This window comes from Calonectris borealis, chromosome 12, assembly GCF_964195595.1.
Source record: "Calonectris borealis chromosome 12, bCalBor7.hap1.2, whole genome shotgun sequence".
NCBI lineage: Eukaryota > Metazoa > Chordata > Aves > Procellariiformes > Procellariidae > Calonectris > Calonectris borealis.
In genome coordinates, this window is record NC_134323.1 from 3,853,415 (window position 1) to 3,871,903 (window position 18,489).

Below are 18,489 nucleotides of genomic sequence, written 5' to 3' on the forward strand. Positions count from 1 at the left end.
AAATCACAATGTGAACAAGCAAGGACTAGAACAGGGGTCTGGAAAGGTTGTATAATCTTTTTCCTTGAAGACATCAACCTGATCTAATTTTGAAGTTACCTTAGCTGGGATCAGGTGGCTGGACTTAGACATCCCACCAGAAATCCCTTCCAACCTAAATTATTCTGTGATGAGGGGCACCTATTTCTAAAACAATATGAACAGAGCAGTGTTAAACACATCATGTGTTAGTGAGCACAATGGACTGCACAAACAGCCTGCCACAAGAGGGAGGAAATGCCAGATTTCGAACACGGCACAGCACAAGGCTTCTGGGTTGCCAGGTGGGCGGTGGCTGAAAGCTCTCTCACAGACCTTACATCTCTGACAGAGGTAATCTCCAAATGCCTGTTGAGTGTGAAGCCTGTGACATGGAAGCTAAAGAAATAGAGGACGTTTCTTAGTTGCTGCTCTGATGCCAGGAAGACCTGGTACCAGGTACCAAGCTTTAGCTGTCACATCCAACACATTGGAATGTGGATTTTGACCCCGCTGCATTTTCTTAAGAAGGTAACCTCCTCGAAGGTAAAGAAGAAAAAGCTATAAATCTCTTGTCAACTTCCACTTTTCAACTCTGCTCAGTCAGCATGGAAAAAAGCTGTGTGGGTTTTGTATTTTAATTCTTGTTTAAATAGGGGTGCCTAATATACCATGTTCTTAATTTTGTGTAGTGCTTGCAATACTCCTTCAATTTTCAAGAACTAATTTCTGAATGATGATATACTTACGTGTCTTTTTTTACCTAAACAGTTTCAAAGGCAAATGAGTCTTACTGTCAAAGTGTAAAAAATATTTCGCATGAAACCTAGAAGGTACTTTTATATAGCAGATCTTAGGAAATTCTTTTAGCTACCAAGAATAGCATTTTTGTACAAACACACGGAATGGAGATTTGGTAATGTATAGATAAGTATAATTTCTGTTAGCAGTCAAACGGTTGAAGAACATGTACGTACACTTCCTGCTTAAAAATATTCCTGAGAATCACTATGGACTTCATATTGGTGGAAAAATAGTGAATATTTGGACCAAAATTTACAACGTGTAGCAGTTTTTATAGCATCAGAACAGTGTTATTGTGTGAACAAGGCTTGGTACTTTCTCATTAAGCATTTTGAACTGACAAATTATGTAGATTTCTGGAATAGCAGTTATACTGTACTATGCCACAGCGTATATAATAAGCTTATAAAATCCTAGTGTTCCCTTTAGAGTCATTTTGTCAGGATCTGGCAGAATTCTAGAGATACAGGTTGCAGATCTGATTTTGGTTTGAGGAATTTGAAACCAAAAAATGCCTGCAGAAACTAATTTGCCTTTGTGATACCAGCTTGCCAGAATTCCAATGCTTGGGCAATTTTTTGACCTTTCCTTTTTAACATTTTGCATGCTGAGCTGCCACAAACAAATTTAACATTTTCTAGATTAGAGATACATGGATTTTTTTCACTGTGGTAACAAAGTCTGCATTTGTGCTTTGACATTTAAGGGAAATCTCTACGGTTGCCACAAAGCAGAGAAGAAACAACTTATGATTGCCCTCTATCCTTTACAGTTCTGTAGAAGTGTTGTTTCACTAAAGTTTTTGGGTCTCACAATGCATGTATATTTCTGATGCATGTTTATGAAAGAAAAACTAATTCGCACTCCCATCTGAGGAAAGATTTAAAAGATAATTGTGTTTCCAGTAATTGCTGTTCTTCAAAATCTTTCATTTGCATGCCATGACCAGAAGAAAACGAAGTACTCTCTTTTAGATTGGAAAAATGTGGGCAGCACAAGAAAAAAAAAAAAACAAAAGACCATGGTGTGTTTGAAAATGCTCTCTTTTTAACAGCTGTGAGAGAGAGGCAGGTAAACTCCACTGTGGCACAAGTACTTAAATAGGCTTTCATGTGCTGAAGCAAAGTTCATTACCTCCTGTGAGAGCAGTATTTCCACAGGCTGCATCCGTTATGGTTAAACTCGGTTGTTAATGCTCAGTAATGCTCACCCTTGTGGCATTTGTCTGTGTCTCTCACTATTTTGTAGCATTGTTTTTTGAAAGCAGTATCCAAACATTTCCAAAATATTAGAAATATTTTGGAACTGGGCAAAACCCTGCCAAAAAGAATAAGTCTGTCAGGAGTAGGGGCTGGAGGGGATGTGGCTTGCACTGGCCCTGGCATGGAGAAGAGCACATTAAACAAGGGACAGGAGCACGGGGCAGGGGGCCTAAATGGGGCAACTGGGAGGATGAGCATTCCTTTCATATAATCTGCTGTCTATAGCTTTGAAACCTGTTGTGGTTGATACAGTAGGGAGTACATTTGCGAGGGGAACCCTGGAGTAGTTGTTTGCTAAGTCCATACGTGCTATTCAGTGGGTTCTAGTTTGCGTTCCAGGAAAGCAGTATCGCCAGATCTGAGAAAGAGGAGACTGCACATTAACAAAGAAGCCAGCTGACTCCCTGCATCAAACGCTCCTGGCCAGCCCTTCACCGAGGTCAGCACTCTTAAGCTGGACACAGTTTTGCCTGATAATATGTGGTCTGCTACAATGCTATAGAAGTAGTTGTCAGGCTGTTCTGTTTTGTTCTGCCTTTAGGAAATTATGCCATAAAGCGTATCTGTCTTGAAGTTAAAAGAATTTCAGTAACTTAGGATTTCTGAGAAAATAGTCCTCATCATTAGTAATTAGATAAAAAAATTCATCGCATTAGCAGAGCTCCTATTTACTTTAAAATTACTGGATTCAGCAATTTGAATTTGTCAGAAAGTCTTAAAAACTGTGTACAGGAAAAAACAACGGTGAAGTAAAGGATGAGAACCTAAGAGGAGAGAAATTCAGTAGCTGTCCTTTTCTTAAGGGAAGTTATGAGAAATTTTTCTGAAGTTCAAACATCATTTTTATCTGTAATAGTAAAATTTGTTGTGGAATTTTTTTAAAGGAGAAAGCAATGAATCTCCTACACTTCAGTTACAAAGAAGTCTTGCCAACTGAGGTTATATTCCATCTAAAAAACTTGTAGTCTACTTGCGTGGTGGATAGCATGTGTAATATCCAAGGATCCACTTAAATTCAAGGCTGAAAGCTAAAGAGTGACTTTATATATGGAAGTACTGTAATTGCCCCTAGTGGGTTCCTCTTTCCCAGGAAGTTTGGGACAAGCTATCCTGCTTGTTCCTTTCTCTTCCCTACAGATCTTGAAATGCCTTCCAACCATTACTGTATTTATTTCCTTCTATCCCTGTTTTAAGCAATAAGTTTAACAGCACCACATTTTCTCATTGCTTGGTGGCACTTCATTGCACCTTTGCACAGGCAGAGAAGGAATAGCAGGTTGGAAATTGCAAATTGTAATGCCTGTATTGGAACAGCACTAAGGAGGTTTGTAAACAGAGGAACAGATAAACCTGACATGATTCAGGGCTGGTGATAGCAAAAGGAATTTCAAGCAAAAATTGAGAAAGATTTGAAAGACTGTCTTGATGACAAGGTGAATTTCAAAGGGATTGGTATCTTTTCTTAAAAACATACTTCATACTATGATGCATGTGTTCTGCTCCTAAAGTATGTCTAATATTATGTATCACTAATTATTTTTAATTATTATTTAAGGAATAGGGCGAATCCATGCTTTTGCCAGCAATCAACAAGGAAGTTTTTACCTAGGGTCCTGGTCACCTTGTGTTGTCTGTGCTGTTGCAACTAAGCTGCTGCCATGATCTGAGGTAGTTAATTCAGAGCTACGCTAGGATTATCTGCATGAGCTCTCAGCAAAACTGGATTGCAGGGAGGGGATGAACCTTCTTTATTTCTCAGGATATGTTACTATCTTGAGCTGTGAGCTCTATTTTATTGCACTTTATATATTTGATTGGGTGTAATAATTCAACAAATTTGAGTCTTAATGTAATGGCTGTCATAAAGTTTTTTAGTAAAGAATAAGATGGAAAATAAGGACTTCAAATGGGATGAAAGGAATGCCATTCCTAACTGAAATTTGCTGCACTTAAATAGCAGCTGTTTACTGAACCTTCTGCAGTGAGGTCTGGCCTGCCTGCTGGAAAGGCGAAGAGGCAGCTTGCCCATACTTCCAAAGATGGTAAATGATAGAAGCATGCAGAAAAACTTCCCTTTTTTACTGTGAAACTTTCCATTAAAATGTATCTATTTTAAAAGAGCAAACCCTCCTTGTTGCATCCTTTTATGGCAGATATGGCGATCCTGCTTCATTATAGCTCTGTCCTCCCTGATGTGGGAACACTCAGTGTAATGTATGCTTTCTCAGTGTTCATGTTTTATTAATAGTAACTTCCTGGCTGTTCATGAAGAGCTTGGAGAACGTAAAGCAATGGTAGAAGCTAACAAGGGTGAAGTAGTAAAGCTTTATTTCTGTAGCGTGTGTCTGCAAAGACTCATTCTGCCTATTGCAGCTCTCCAGGGACTGTAATTGTTTATTCTGGGCTGTGGACTGATGGCTTTTCTAAGCTTGATGCCCCAAAATTGCTGTGCTTATCCGGTGTGCAGAGGAATGGTGGGGATGAAAAGCATCCCCCTCTCAATGAGAGTTGAAAAGGTAGATATAGAAAAAGACATTTTGGGTCTGAAGTGTAATGTGGAAGAAGAGATAGAGCTGCATTTTGCACCTCCCTCCTTATCTCTTCCACACTGTGTGTGTCTGTATGTTGCAGATATTGCAGATCTCTTCCACACTGTGTGTCTATGATGTTTTGTGTAGCTGGAGTGGAGCTGAAAGTAAGAAGTTTTCTCTTTGTGCTCATTGTCCCTTGTAGTGTTACACATATTCCTTTGGCACAGACTTTTGGTCTGTGGGAGACTCAGCTGCAGTGCCCAACTCAGAATTGAAGAGATGTATTTCAGTTCCTGGAGCAGCATCATGAGACTGCCTCTGTGTTTGTCCCATGGGAACTAATGGTGCACTTTGCTTTATGTACCCCGGGGCTGGGAGAGAGGAGCTTGGCAAGAGAAGTAGCAGGCTGTTGTGCCTGGTTTATTTTATATTGCCACTGCATAGTACCTTCCAATTTTCTGCATGAGGTTAATTAAAATAAATCAACTGTAAGCAGTTTTAAATGCATGTAAGATTCCAGTAGGATTCTGTTTATCTTTTCTTTTTGGAATGTACCCTCTTGCATAAATGGATTTTATTGAAAACAAGTAAGATGAAGGAAATCAAACACCATGTCATAGTAGCACAACAGGCCGCTCATGCTTTGAACATGGATTTCGCTGTACCTAGATATAATGTGTAAGCCCATGTATCTGTGACCTGCCTCATTTTTTCCCAAATACATGATCTATAAACATTCAATTTCTTTGAGTAAAAGTAATAACAGAGGTCAACTTGTTCAGCATGGATGCATCACAGTTGTTTCCAATGACAATTCAAATATTTTTCTGCTAAAGGCAGTATTACAAAAAAATTGATAGAAAATGACCCTCCCAATAAATTTTTCCCTATGTACAAATACAAAGCTGTGGCAATGAATAAAAGCAGAAAAATCTCCCAATCAGTCAATGTGAGAAGAACACAGAAGGTTCCCTTGGTTATTGTGCAGACATGAAAGGAATGAGGGCTTTTTCCATCAACTATGGTACGAATCCTGGACAAATTAAAGTGTTGTCAGGGAGTCAACTGTGCTCTGGTGAAGGACAGTCTGAGAGTATCATCCCAGTCTTGGAATGTCTGGTCCGGTCCTTATTCTGACCCCAGGGGAAGTAGTTGGGCCTGCAGAAAACAATTCCCATGAGAAAACCCAGATGCGCAGACTTATGATGTAAATTGATTCCCATATTGTCCCAAGGGCCTAGCCAAAAACCCTTTAAGTTTTGTACACATGAGAAGAAACTTGGAGTCAATCACTTCTGTTATGTTTGTTAGTGAATGAGAACGTAGACTGTTAAGCATCCTTGAAGGATAACTCTATTTCTAGAGTGCTTTCCTCTATGTAGCATTAGACCTCTGTACGTCACAAGTACTCTCTATTCCATTCCTTACATTATGTTTTTCTTGTAGGGAACATTTAAGGGTGAGGGTCATTAATTTTCTTTAGTTAGTGCCACAGCTCCCCTGTTATTTATATTGGATCTTCATTTGTGCCTGCATACTACTGTGTTTATGCAGCTGTCCTAGAGCTTCTTTCTGAGACCACTTCAGAAATGATTTTAAACCTGCTTCTCCATCTACGCTCCCTTTTGTATAAGCTCGTATGTTCCCCGCGTTCAAAAGTACTTCCCGCCACGCATTTTAACTTTTACATTGTTTTGATTTAGAGGTAAAATACGTGCAAAATGGATTAATTTTTATTTTAAAACATCTTAATTGCACAGCTTAATTAAACTTATACTGGCTTATTAAATATAACTCCTTTACAAATGTGTTTACATTTTATCAGGCATACACAGTGCAAATAAGCCAGTTAACTTTTCCTTTGATTTACACTCTGCATAGTGCAGGTGACAGGAAAATGCTTTAATACATAGGCTGGAAATATAAGAATCTTAATAATATGATTTTCACTGTGCTGCTTTTCAATATACTGGTTACAGGCCTACTCTTATTTTGGCTTTGATTTTTATAATCAAAGTGTTCTAGTAAGGGGAAGAAAGAAATGTGTTTAGAACAGTATCAATAGGTAATCTGCTTAGCATGACTTGAATTTGCTTCCAATGCCACTGTCACCTATGGATCTCCCTTGAGATATCTGTGACTTTATTGATGAATATGTGGCTTTATATCAGAAAACCATTTCCTGGGTTTATGTCCACCTCCTGTTGCTTTAGAAAATGTGCTTGAAGACAAGAGAAGCAAAGCATGCAGGCAAGATGAATTGCCTTATAATTTTATCATATCTTGGATATTTGCTATTGGTTTTTTTTTCTCCGGACAAGGAATACATAAAAACAATTTATTAGTAAAAACAAACTTTTGTGCTGCCAGAAGAAAGTTTATAAATGTAAACTTTACTGACTCATAGTGGAAAACAAACAAAAAGTCAACATTATTTTTCTTCTTTTTTGTTGTCTTTTGGAAAAATTTGAGTGTTGGCTCTGCAATATTAGAATTCTAGTCAAACTTTTTTGAAAGAATTCACAGGGCACATGCATCTAATTAGGATATCACTCCAATGAATGAAGGAGTTGACTGCTCCTCAGCTTTGTAGGTAATGCTGCCAGTAACTCTGAATGTGGGGGGGGGGGAAAACCCCAACCTTTTCCCTGCAAAGGTATTGTCACCTTCTAGGAGATTTTATATTTACTTTACATAGAACAGGAGGTATTTCTAATCTGTTTGTAAAAATGCTTTTTGCCTGACACCTGAAAGGCTGTTGTCCAAGTGTTTAAGTACTATATTTTAAAAAAGAGCAGGGAGTGCTTGGATTACTCTTGAAGTTGTTGTCATACGCATTTCCTCATGGAAATAAAGTGACCCTTTCAAGTTTGGCACATACTGTCCTTGCTAAGGTATGGAAAACTGTTGGATTTCAATAGCTTTCCTCTGAAAATACTCTGACGTGCTGTGTTTTTTAACAATACAGTTTACTCAGAAGAAGCTGACTTTTGGAATTCTCAAAAACAGCTTCAGTGTTCATTTCAGTGCGAGGTTTCCCAAATAACGAGAACAAACCCATTAATGTAATGAGAAAACGCTCTTGTTAAGCTGTTTTGGGAGCTCCTTTTTGGAGGGTGTGAGTCCAGGGTCCGTCAGGTTCACCCTGGCAGCTCTGACTGAGGAGTTGGTTCCCTTCAGCAGTCAGCTGGTGGCGGCAGCAGAGTTTAAGGGGTGGTTGTATGTGCAAAAACACAATAGCCAGAGGCCTTAAAGTCTTTGGGAGAGGGTAGCTGTTTTACAGTTTCCACTGCTACCTTCCCTTCTGTTTATTATTCTCTTTCTTTCTTTTTCTCCTCCTGCAGAATTCACCCCAGCCTTACCAGAGGGAGAGGCATTTTGGCTCTGCCTATACTATTAAGCCTACAACCTCCACAGACTGGAATTTTTGCTGTTTCATTGTCATCAGCGAATAATCGTGGTATCTCTTTGCTTTATCAAACTGGAAAATGGAAACGAAGAGAAATACAACAAAGTTGTTGCTGTGGCTGTTGATGTTCTTCTCTGATACTGTGCCACTCAGCTATGAGAAATCAATGAGAGAGCGAGCTATCGAGCTGATGCAAGATGCACGTTTAATCGATGGGTATATAAAATATGTTCATCTAAACCCTCTTTGTGAATCTTGACAAGTGAGGAGGAAATGCTAAAGTGTGTTTAGATCAGTAGAGACGTAGGCTGTTACTAGCACATAGCAGTTAGTTACTGTTGCAGTGATTTCTCCGAAAGGAATTTTGGTTTAGAGGTACTTACTATAGAATCACGTTATTCTAAATGCATTTGTCATTTTCTGGTCAGGTTTCGCCACTTAATTATTGTTTCCCTTTACATAATATCCTTGTCTCCTTCCTGTAATTTAATGGCATCTTTCATTAGCAATGACTTCTCTGCAGAGTTAGAAAGCAGGCATCATTCCTTGAAAGGTATACCCTTACAACTTGAAGGAATGATGTCTGTGGAGTGTATTTTAACCTGGGAACACAAACACTGATTTTTCTAGCACAGGCAGCACTGATTATTCTACTACAAGTACTTGCTTCTAAGGAGCATGGTAGCTGATTTCAGTTCTTCCATTCCTTCAGAAACGATAGGGAGAAAAATAGATACAGAAACACAACAGCTATAAAAATGGGAGAAGCGAAAAAAGTTTTTTGCTGTCCTAATTAAGAAATAAAGCTTGTTTGCAAAAGAAGGGAGACTTTAAGCATATGTTACTGCAAGGATTATTGGCACTTAATGGTCTAAGGGACTATGAACAGTGGAAGAAATTACGTTTGGGTTTGAAGGGAAACAACTTATTTCTGTCACAAGCCCTATTTGTTTTCAATTCTAGCCACAATGACTTTGTACTGCGGCTGAGAATATTTTACCAAAATAGACTCCGTAGAGTCAACTTAAGAGAACTCAACAAGACCCACACAAACCTTGCAAAACTTCAGGCTGGTTATGTGGGAGCTCAGGTATGTACTGCCATAGTTGTGAGTCTAAGAACACATTTTTACATTTGCCTCCTTCCCAATCACAAAAGTACTCCTGGCCTTGGTTTTGGCTCTTTCTTGAAAAATAAAAAACAATGAAACTGAAAAGCCACAGACACTTTTCCATAACATTTGTGTTTCAAAAGTTTGTGTTTTATAATCCAGGTACCCTTAACCAAAACAGCAGCATTTGTTTTGTGATAAATAAATTAAAGTAATCTTACATCCGCTTTCCTGCGTGTACTGTGGAGTAGCTGAGTGTGTCAGGAGGCTTTACTCATGTCTGCAGTAGATGCTCTTGCCTTGCATTGTAACTCTTCCTTTGGGGGGAAAAATTATAGTGGGAACTCCCTTTGTAAACTGTAGGAAATTATTTTGGTCTGTGCTCATGAGCTTCACTGTTAGCAAATGAAAGTTTCCAAGTTGAAACACAAGTTATCTAGTTTACTTGTCAATGTCTCTTACAGTTTTGGTCAGTGTATGTTCTTTGCAGCGCTCAGAACAAGGATGCTGTGCGTCTGACCTTAGAGCAAATTGATATTGTCAAGAGGATGTGTAACAGCTATGAAGAGCTTGAACTTGTGACAACTTCCCAAGGTGATGCTTTTTCTTGTAACAGAAATTTTTTTAAATGGGATTGCAGGAGGTATGTGCAAAAGACAGAGAGCTGCAAACAGGCAAGTTATCCTGGTTTAAAGAGTAACTTTAACTTCAGCTTTTCCACTGAACCACAATAACTGACTGTGCACAGTCCTGGCCTACTGCAGTCATGAGAAAATCTGCCATATAAACATGCACTAGTATAAGCTCCAGTTCTATGAAAATGTCAGTATTATTGTTTGCAATTTACAATAACAATTGTTGCTCAGAAGTGCTGGCTTCTTACCTGTCATGAAATTACTTTGGAATTATCTTCCTTTGTTGTTTCCAGGTATCTCTGACAGTAGAAGGATCGCATGTTTGATTGGAATAGAAGGTGGTCACTCCATTGACAGCAGTTTGGCAACGCTGAGGATGTATTATGACCTGGGTGTTCGTTACATGACTTTAACGCATTCCTGCAATACACCTTGGTAACTGATGTGCATGTTTTTGTGTGACATCTAATGCAAAGTGGTGGCAGCTCCAAAGTGGGGAAGATACGGATTCAGACACAGAGTTCACCTGTGAAAGACTCTGAACCAAGTCAAGGATGATAGGTTTTTGGGGTAAATTACTTGCCATGTGTCAAGTGGGAGACTGAAGGATCTGTTATGTAGTGCTTGTTATGCTGACAGTTTGGGAACTTTTAAACCTTGTTAACAACACGAAGATGGTAAAACTGCTATCCCCTTTGCTTTATTAGGAAAGTTACATAGGGCAAAACAGGCCAAAAAAAAAGTACTAAAAATGCATATGATGTAGATAAAAGAGGGTAAATGCTATGTAAGAACTCAGCAGCCAGCAGCCTTCAACACTGTCCTGTCTGGCCAGCTCAAAAGTGCAGGTCCCATAAGCAGCTACAGAGATGGGTACTTAGTTCCTGTATCAGAATATTAGCGCCTACTTTTTGCTGGATTGACAAAATTCCTTCTTGTACTGACTCAGGTAAAGGGGAATTGTGTGCAGAGAGGGCTGAAAAGCAGGCTTTCTGGCTGACAGGTAACTGACATTTCAGTGTATCTTTGTTCTCTGATGAAGGTTTGTTTAATCAGAAAATTTCTGACAAGCATCTCTTTGCTTGTCTTGCGTTGCTTTGCAAACATACAGCAGTCCTGAACCTGAAGGCATAACATCCAGAAAACAGTTATGAACATAAAAAGCACTGTGTGAACAAGATACGTATTATGTAGCTCATTATCCCTACATTTGGCTATGTGACATGGTAATGATTTTTATTGTGTGTAGCATAAGAGGTTTCAGTTTGCTGATATTGTAGTCTCCAGAATAATATGATGTTTCTCCTCTCTCACTCCCCTTTTTAAGGTCTGAATCCTCATCTAAAGGAATACACAACTTCTATCCTAGTGTTACTGGTCTGACTGCATTTGGCCAAGTAAGGATCTCTTTCGAATGCTAATCTAAGCAATCTCTCATGCAACTAACAACTTCTGGCCTTATCTTTTCAAAAGCAAATTGTCATTAAAAATTAATTACTGAACTAATAAGTTCTTGATAGTTAGGAGGTGATCAAGGTTCAGTCAAACCAAATTCCCTGTGATGTTCCTTAGGGTAAAAGAAGCACTAGATTTAATTATAACAATTGTTTTAATGCAGATCAGATGCATGAATTAATATGCGGAATTAGTGGGATGTGAATAACAGTTCAAATGACTTATTTTAGATTAACTAAGTTTTCTAAGTTTTGAGCATGTGGTGGTGTGCTAGTTAATTGTGAGTGAATAAATTACTATTAAATTAATAGGTAAATAGAAACCCATAAAGGCATAGCATGTTTAAGACTAGCTGATGGCTGAAGAATTTATTTATCTGTTTACATATATCAGCAAAACGGTTTCCTTTAAGGAAACTTAATACCGACACTGTTGTCTGTAAATCTGTTTTAGGAAGTGGTAAAGGAGATGAATCGCCTGGGTATGCTGATAGATTTATCTCATACTTCATATTCCACAGCAAAAGCTGCACTGAATATCTCAAAAGCACCAGTAATTTTCAGCCATTCCTCGGCATCTTCTATTTGTAATCACTCAAGAAATGTTCCTGATGATATCCTCCAGCAACTGGTGAGTGATATGGTTTTTGGTTTTGGGGTTTTGCTTGTTTATTTTTCTTAGTTTTGTTTTTGGGGTTTTTTGTTTGTTTTTTGTTTTAATGGCAATGTTTGGCTAGTCTGAGGCAAACTTGCACATTCAAGTCATGGTGTTTACTTTTCACTTTCTCTTCTATGAATTGGATTTATAAGCAGATCCCTGAGCAGCAAGTTACACTTTCTGAGACATTTTCTTTGGCTACAAAAATGAAGTGTTTGCAAATACTTTGCAATTCTGGTTGAGTTTATTTAATGTAGTCACTGGACTTCTGCTGTTTCAGGCTACATGAGACTATAATTAACCCAGGGTAAAGGACAGAGGGGCAAAGCCTTGTGTTGCCGTCTAAGCTTTGACTTATGGAGTGTTGTTATGCTCATTGATGGATGGATGTAGAAGGACTTATATGAGATGCCCATGAGGTTTGGGCACACGAATGTCCACTCATCACCTGTCTCTTCATATCTTTCAGAAAAAGAACAAGGGAATTATCATGGTGACTTTCAATGCAGATGTACTGGCCTGTGGCAGAAAAGTTGTTAATGTTTCCAACCTTGCAGGTTTGAAGTTAATATACTGTAGTTTTTGTGGGTGGCTTCTATGAATATCCTGGTATCTGTGTCATTTTTGAGATCATGTAAATTATACTGCTTGTTTATTCCCTTCCACACCTTACCCCAGCTCTACGTATTTTTGGAGCTAATATTAATTAAACAATAACAAGAGGTACAAGGTGTGTAGCTGGAGGACATGATGCTCCCAAATGGAGCCAGGAACCATTAATCCCAAAGTAGTTCTTACTTTCTGGAAAACATCTTAAACCTTTGTAATTAAGAGTGGAAAACATAGCTATGTATGTTTTGGGTATGGGTATGTAATGGGTAATGAAAAGTTTGTTGGTATATGTGGGCTACTTGTTGGGAATTAATGTGCTGTGATGATCATGTCTTTTTCCTTATTTGCATCTCATCAGTGTAGCTGTTATTTTGAAGATTGCTGCCTGATGTGCTTAATAACAGATAACATCTAGTTAAGCATCAGTAAATATCCAGAATATGTCAACTGCATTATTAAATTTTAAACTGTATTATCAGGATGTATTTTGACTTTTTTTTAAAAGGATTTGATTAAGAAGCTGTGATTAAGGAGAACAGTTACCTAGTGCCAATATGTTTGAACTGTATTATTTCTTCTTGCAGGGTGCTTAGATATTGTTTTCTTTGATATTTTCTTTCAGATCATTTTGACCACATAAAGAAAATTGCAGGTTCAGAATCAATAGGAATTGGTGGTGACTACGATGGAGTGGAACAGTGAGTAAAATTGTACATGCATTGACATCTGCTCCTTAAGTTATGGAGGTTTTGATTCCTTTTGGGGAAAAAAGAAGGCAGACTAAAAGAATTGTAGCAAGTTGTCTTGTGGTGAGTACTAAAACAAGTTTCATGAAAGCAAGGCACAATGATTCCTTTTTAGAACTGCGTGAAGCAGTCCTACAAATGTGGAAACAGATCCTAATGCCCTGTAAACTCTGCAATTGTGTGTTCTAGGCAGTGGTTTGCGCATACAGAAACAGTGATAGAGGGTGCTTTCCTCCAGAAGCCAAAGATGAATGACAGAAAAGCTGCCTCAGCCTTTAGATGGTAAATGGGTTAGCCCAGGAAGATGCTGCAAAACTCTTTCCTCCACTATTACTTTTTAGTGGGGAAAGTCCAAAGTGTTTCAGGGCTGTGAAACCACTCCTGCTTTTGGCGCTTGGGAAGTGTTTGAGGCAAGCAGAGCATGGCGAACAGCCTACAACATAATCTCTCTTGCTCAATCCTGGGCTAGTGTTGTTACAGCACAGGAAATAAATGCAGATTGGGTGGCATTTGCTGGCTTAACCCTAAACTGTTTTTTGCTTTTTATCTTTCTGTTAAATCTTCATCTCTTCCTCTTTTTTTTTTTTCTGGGGTCAGACACACTTGGGTATGAAAGTCACAGTCAGACTCACATCTGTAAAGTAGGACCACAAAAAGAGTGTGTCAGCTCCCATGAGAGTTAGCTAATCATAGCTCTGAAACTATAATCTCCAAAATAAAAACACAGTTTGCAACAAAAGGACATATTTTATTGCATGCATTTTCGCAAAGACCATCAGTTTAAATTGGTGGTGGAGTTGTTAAGGTCCTAAGTCCTGGTAGAAAGTAATGGCACAGATTTCTTGAGATATGCCTATCACCACACCTCCACAGAAAAGAAAAATAACAGCTATTCAGCTTTCTTTTCACTGCCTAAACTGCTGAATTCAAAACAATATTATTATTCAAATTGTATTTCCTTTGGAAAAACAACTTTGTAAACAACAGATTACACAAAATTGCCTGCAACTCCTTAGCTCATCATGTGTTTGCAGGTTTGCTTTTGTTCTCAGTTAGACAACCAAGTCCATCTGTGATGCAGCTGTTTCCTCTTACTCTAAAGGCCAGGTATAAAGAGTGGATTAATGCATATATGGGCTTGTTGTTTTGTTTTGTTTTGTTTTGTTTTAATATCCTCCATGCTGTTGTTCTGCCTATACACAAGTGCATCTTCATTCTAGAATACACAGTTTTGTTCTGCTAATGGGATCCTCTGTGGAGAAAAAGCCTTTCATTGTGTCCCAGTCCTGCTTCTGTTTGTCAGTTGAATTCTTAATTTTTTTTTTTAACTTCTCAGAGGAAGAATTGGGTCCAAAGTGAGCTCATTCCAAAAGTGAATATGTGCAAAAGATTAAGTAAAAATTATTTTCCTACATTTTTTCAGTGATGTGTGTTGAATGTTCTTGTGTAACTCTTGCCAACAGTTTCCCTGAGGGACTGGAAGACGTTTCTAAATACCCTTCTTTGATTGAGGAACTTCTTAGAAGAGGATGGAATGAAACTGAACTGAAAGGGGTCTTAAGGGAGAACTTTCTCCGTGTCTTCAGGGAAGTGGAAAATGTAAGATTAAAAACTAAACTGAATCTTGATTCTTACTAAGAGGGAGAGAGGAACTGTTGGTGCCTTGCTGCCTTTTTTTTTTTTTCTTTCTTTCTCAATGAGACCTATGAGGGAATGTAAGCACTTAATGCAGTAATTCCAAATGCTGGGAGAGAAACCAAGATGGCAAGAGAGTGTTAGCAGAATAAAGGAAAGTGAGAGAGAGTGGACAGAGCTCTTTGGAACTTTTTCTCTCTGTGGTAATCTGATAAGTACACATCACTGACTTCTAAATAGAATCGCTTCGTGGTTTGGAGAAACTGCGGACGTACCAGCGTCACAGTCTGGCTGTGTTCACTGATGCAGTAAGGAATGCTGACTCCTGAAAATCAATTTAATTCTTGTCATGGGATTGGGCAGCTATCCAAAGGGCTCCTGCCATGACCAGATCACTAACAAGCCATAAACATAACCAGATCACAACGAGCTTTAAGTGTAAATGGTAGAAGCTAATCCAGAAGGATGAGGGAGGAGAGGAGGGAAGGAGAGAGTGAGGACCCCCTAAATGGTAACTTTTTCAAAAGGCTCTGTTGAAACTTGCAAACTCCTTGCCTCCTACTGTTTTTATTTACAGGGGTAAGTAAGTAGACATTATACACAAAGCCTCACAGACAACATATATTTCACAGTGATTTTTTTCCAGTTGCCTTTTTGGGGTATGTTAGATGAACAGAAATCAGGGACTTTTGTACTGTTCCAGTTAGTCTGCCAAAATATCTACCTAATGCAGAGTTGCACATGTGGCAGACTGACGTTATGAAGAGGTTGAAATTCATCACACCTAACTGATCTGTGACATTTAGTAATTTTTTTCCTTCTAAATTAGAAACCTATGAAGCTCTGTCTTGAGACTGTGAGCTGACTTCAGGGAGGAAAGCTCATCAGTTTGCTTAAGGTTTTCCAGCTAATGCATCCATATGTGGAGGGAGCCAAGACAAAGAACAGCCAGACCTATGACTCTTGCCTGTAATGTATCTGTACTGAATTCTGGGAAGTGTTTCATAGTAATGCAAACATCAGGATAATGGTGTTGATTTTCTCACATTCAGATATGTTTTTGCAGTACAGTTTGAGTTGGTTCACTTGAAATAGCATTGAATTTGCTAGCTGCATAAAGCTTTTTGATGTTGTGCCAGTCTGGCTTTCAGGGGCAACCTTTTGAATTTTTCTAGGTGCGGAACATTAGTGGACTAATGGATGTAGATGAAAGTGAAATTCCGCAAGAAGAAGTACAAAATTCCTGTCGCCTAGACCTACGTAATCATCGACTTCAGGCAGCCAGGTCCTTTGGATTTCCTTCTGTGGCACAACCTTTAGGTCTGACACTTGTAATTGTATCATATTTCATACTGTATTATGAATCATAAGACCTATGGAGTCTAGAGAGAGATATATGGAGTGATCTGCAATGCAACTAGTTATCTGTTTTGAGTTTTGTTAATGTAAAGCTATGCTAAATTTTTTAATATAATTTCTATAAATTCACCCGCATACTTGAAAGTTAATGTAGATTTTAAATGTTGTAGCAAAAGCATTTAGAATTTGACGTGATAAATTCTGTGTCATCTTGGCTAAACCAGGACCAACATTGTTAATGAAAAGTATTCACATCTAATGAATAAATTCACTGATACATGACACATGGTTTTGGTACCCATATTGTGGCACTTGGTATATATACTGGAGTCCAGAATCGGCAGTTCCACACAGGAACTAGAGAATATGATTAAGACAGCTGTGCTGAGATGTTTTCAGATACTACTTTTTGTTAAATGATTCAACTTTCACCATCAGTTGATGGCTTAGAGAAGACTACCCCCCTGGTATATGTAGAAGAGTGTTTTTTTTGTTTTGTTTTGGTTTTTTTAAGCAACAAGATGGATGACATGGCTATTTCAATTAGGATTTCATGCCTACCGCTAGCTTTAAGGATCCATCCTGAAGTACTAAAGTCTTATTTTTGAACCCTGACCAGGACAGTGGGCAACTGGAGAGTTACTGAAGGGTGGAGGTCTTGCATTCAGGTACAGGCGACCAGGCAATGTTGTAGATGCTTTTTTATAATTTGGGGACTGCTGTTTGCTGCATGTTCATGAAGCTGGGAGCAAGAATAAGTCAGGACAAAGCAGGAATTTTGGCTATTCAGAGGGTGAGATCTTGTTCTGATATTTTTATTGCTGTCTGAACACTATGAAATGAGTATTTAAATTAAAATTTTGTTAGAATGTTCCACAGCTTTGTGGAAATCTTTTTCACATTTAAACAATGCTGTCTTATCAATAACAAGTTTTTTTATTTTATTTTTATTCTAGCTGGCTAAAATCAGACCATTGTCAAATGATTCATAGGTATGAGATTAGAAAGAAATCTTTTTATTATAAATCTTCTGCTGTTTCAGCCTTTGGAACACGTTTTCAAATACACAAGGTATGTGAGGTTAGAATTACTGTTATACAGAAGAGCATATATTGCAATAGGCCTATTCTTGGTAGGCTACTATGTCTCAAACCTGGAATTTTAATCAAATATCTGAGATTCATGACAAAATTGTAAGATGGCAGCACTGTATCTTTGTAGGGTCATTTCCCAGTGCTTGCTGCTAAATGCCTTATCATGATACTTACTGTTAATTGTGATTTTTATCTCATGATACGTGCTTTTATTTACTGATATGACTTTAACAAAATTTAGCCTTAGTATAGAATAAAAGAAAAGTCCTGTCTGAGGACAGCATTTGTAAACACACAAAGTCTTTAACAGCTGAAAGACAAGGCTAAGCATGAACAGAATGGAAACAGCAAGTCAGTTGTTTTCTAGAGTCACTTGAGACTGTTCCTGACATCCATTTCTGCATTCCATGTACAAATAGGGTTTCTGGAAGAAGGCTGTTCTTTTATTGCTTCAAAATGAAGCTTCATTAATTCTCCTGACAAGGTGGTCTCATTGATAAGTATATTCTGAATATACTACTGCCACTTACTGAATTCTTTACAAGTCATGTTGAATAATCTAGTTACATACAAACCAAGTTTTTAAGAACAGTTTCTCAATAAATACTGATCCTGGTTATGCATCTACAATGGGGAATTACTGCACTGACTCAAAAGTCTTGCCTTCCCGGTACTGCTTGGCTGGCATCAGAACTTGTTTTACTGGTAAAATCATGAATAGGGCAAATATTTACTTCCCATCGGTACTTCTGCTAATAGCTTCATAAGCCATTGGAAAACTGCCATCCATGGTCTCTTTTCACAGAATTAGTATTGTGAGAGTAATTTCATTACATATTTGAAATGTAAGATGCTTCCTTATTCCTTCCAGCCTTTTTCTTTCTACTGTGTTGTCACTTTCCTGCCTGCTAATTTCTACTTTTTTTTCCGTGCTTCAGCATGGATTAAAAATATATTCCTTTCCTTAAAGACATGGATAATACTTTTATGTGACTGATTCCACCATACTATAGATATTTGTAGTTTATTTCCTTGTTTTATCTATAGTGTATTGCACTTATTTGTTTGACTGCTTTGTGCAGTAAATAATTTGTAACCTTGTGGCAAAACATATACATGAAATTTAAATAAAATATTGTTTAAAATTGTGTATAGATACTG

General features: G+C 38.1%; 1 protein-coding gene across 18 annotated transcripts; it reads left to right on the forward strand.

The window, feature by feature from the left end:
* Positions 1-290: 290 nt before the first annotated feature.
* Positions 291-18,471, forward strand: LOC142087181 (dipeptidase 2-like). Of its 18 annotated transcripts, XR_012675357.1 has the most exons (14): positions 295-564; positions 2,412-2,523; positions 7,960-8,240; positions 8,988-9,114; positions 9,600-9,729; positions 10,064-10,205; positions 11,098-11,167; positions 11,679-11,855; positions 12,352-12,439; positions 13,117-13,192; positions 14,704-14,839; positions 16,051-16,195; positions 16,859-17,027; positions 17,191-17,261. XR_012675357.1 is itself a non-coding variant. In XM_075161103.1 (13 exons), the coding sequence occupies exons 3-13, from the start codon at positions 8,104-8,106 to the stop codon at positions 17,196-17,198; spliced, it is 1,236 nt and encodes a 411-aa protein (XP_075017204.1). In that variant the 5' UTR covers positions 295-564; positions 2,412-2,523; positions 7,960-8,103; the 3' UTR covers positions 17,199-17,269. The 18 variants fall into 18 exon arrangements, 17 of the variants coding, with proteins under 17 accessions (XP_075017208.1, XP_075017204.1, XP_075017205.1 ...); XM_075161103.1 differs by lacking the exon at positions 16,859-17,027 and having other exon boundaries at positions 17,191-17,269; XM_075161104.1 differs by lacking the exon at positions 17,191-17,261 and having other exon boundaries at positions 9,626-9,729; positions 16,859-17,172.
* Positions 18,472-18,489: the final 18 nt, after the last annotated feature.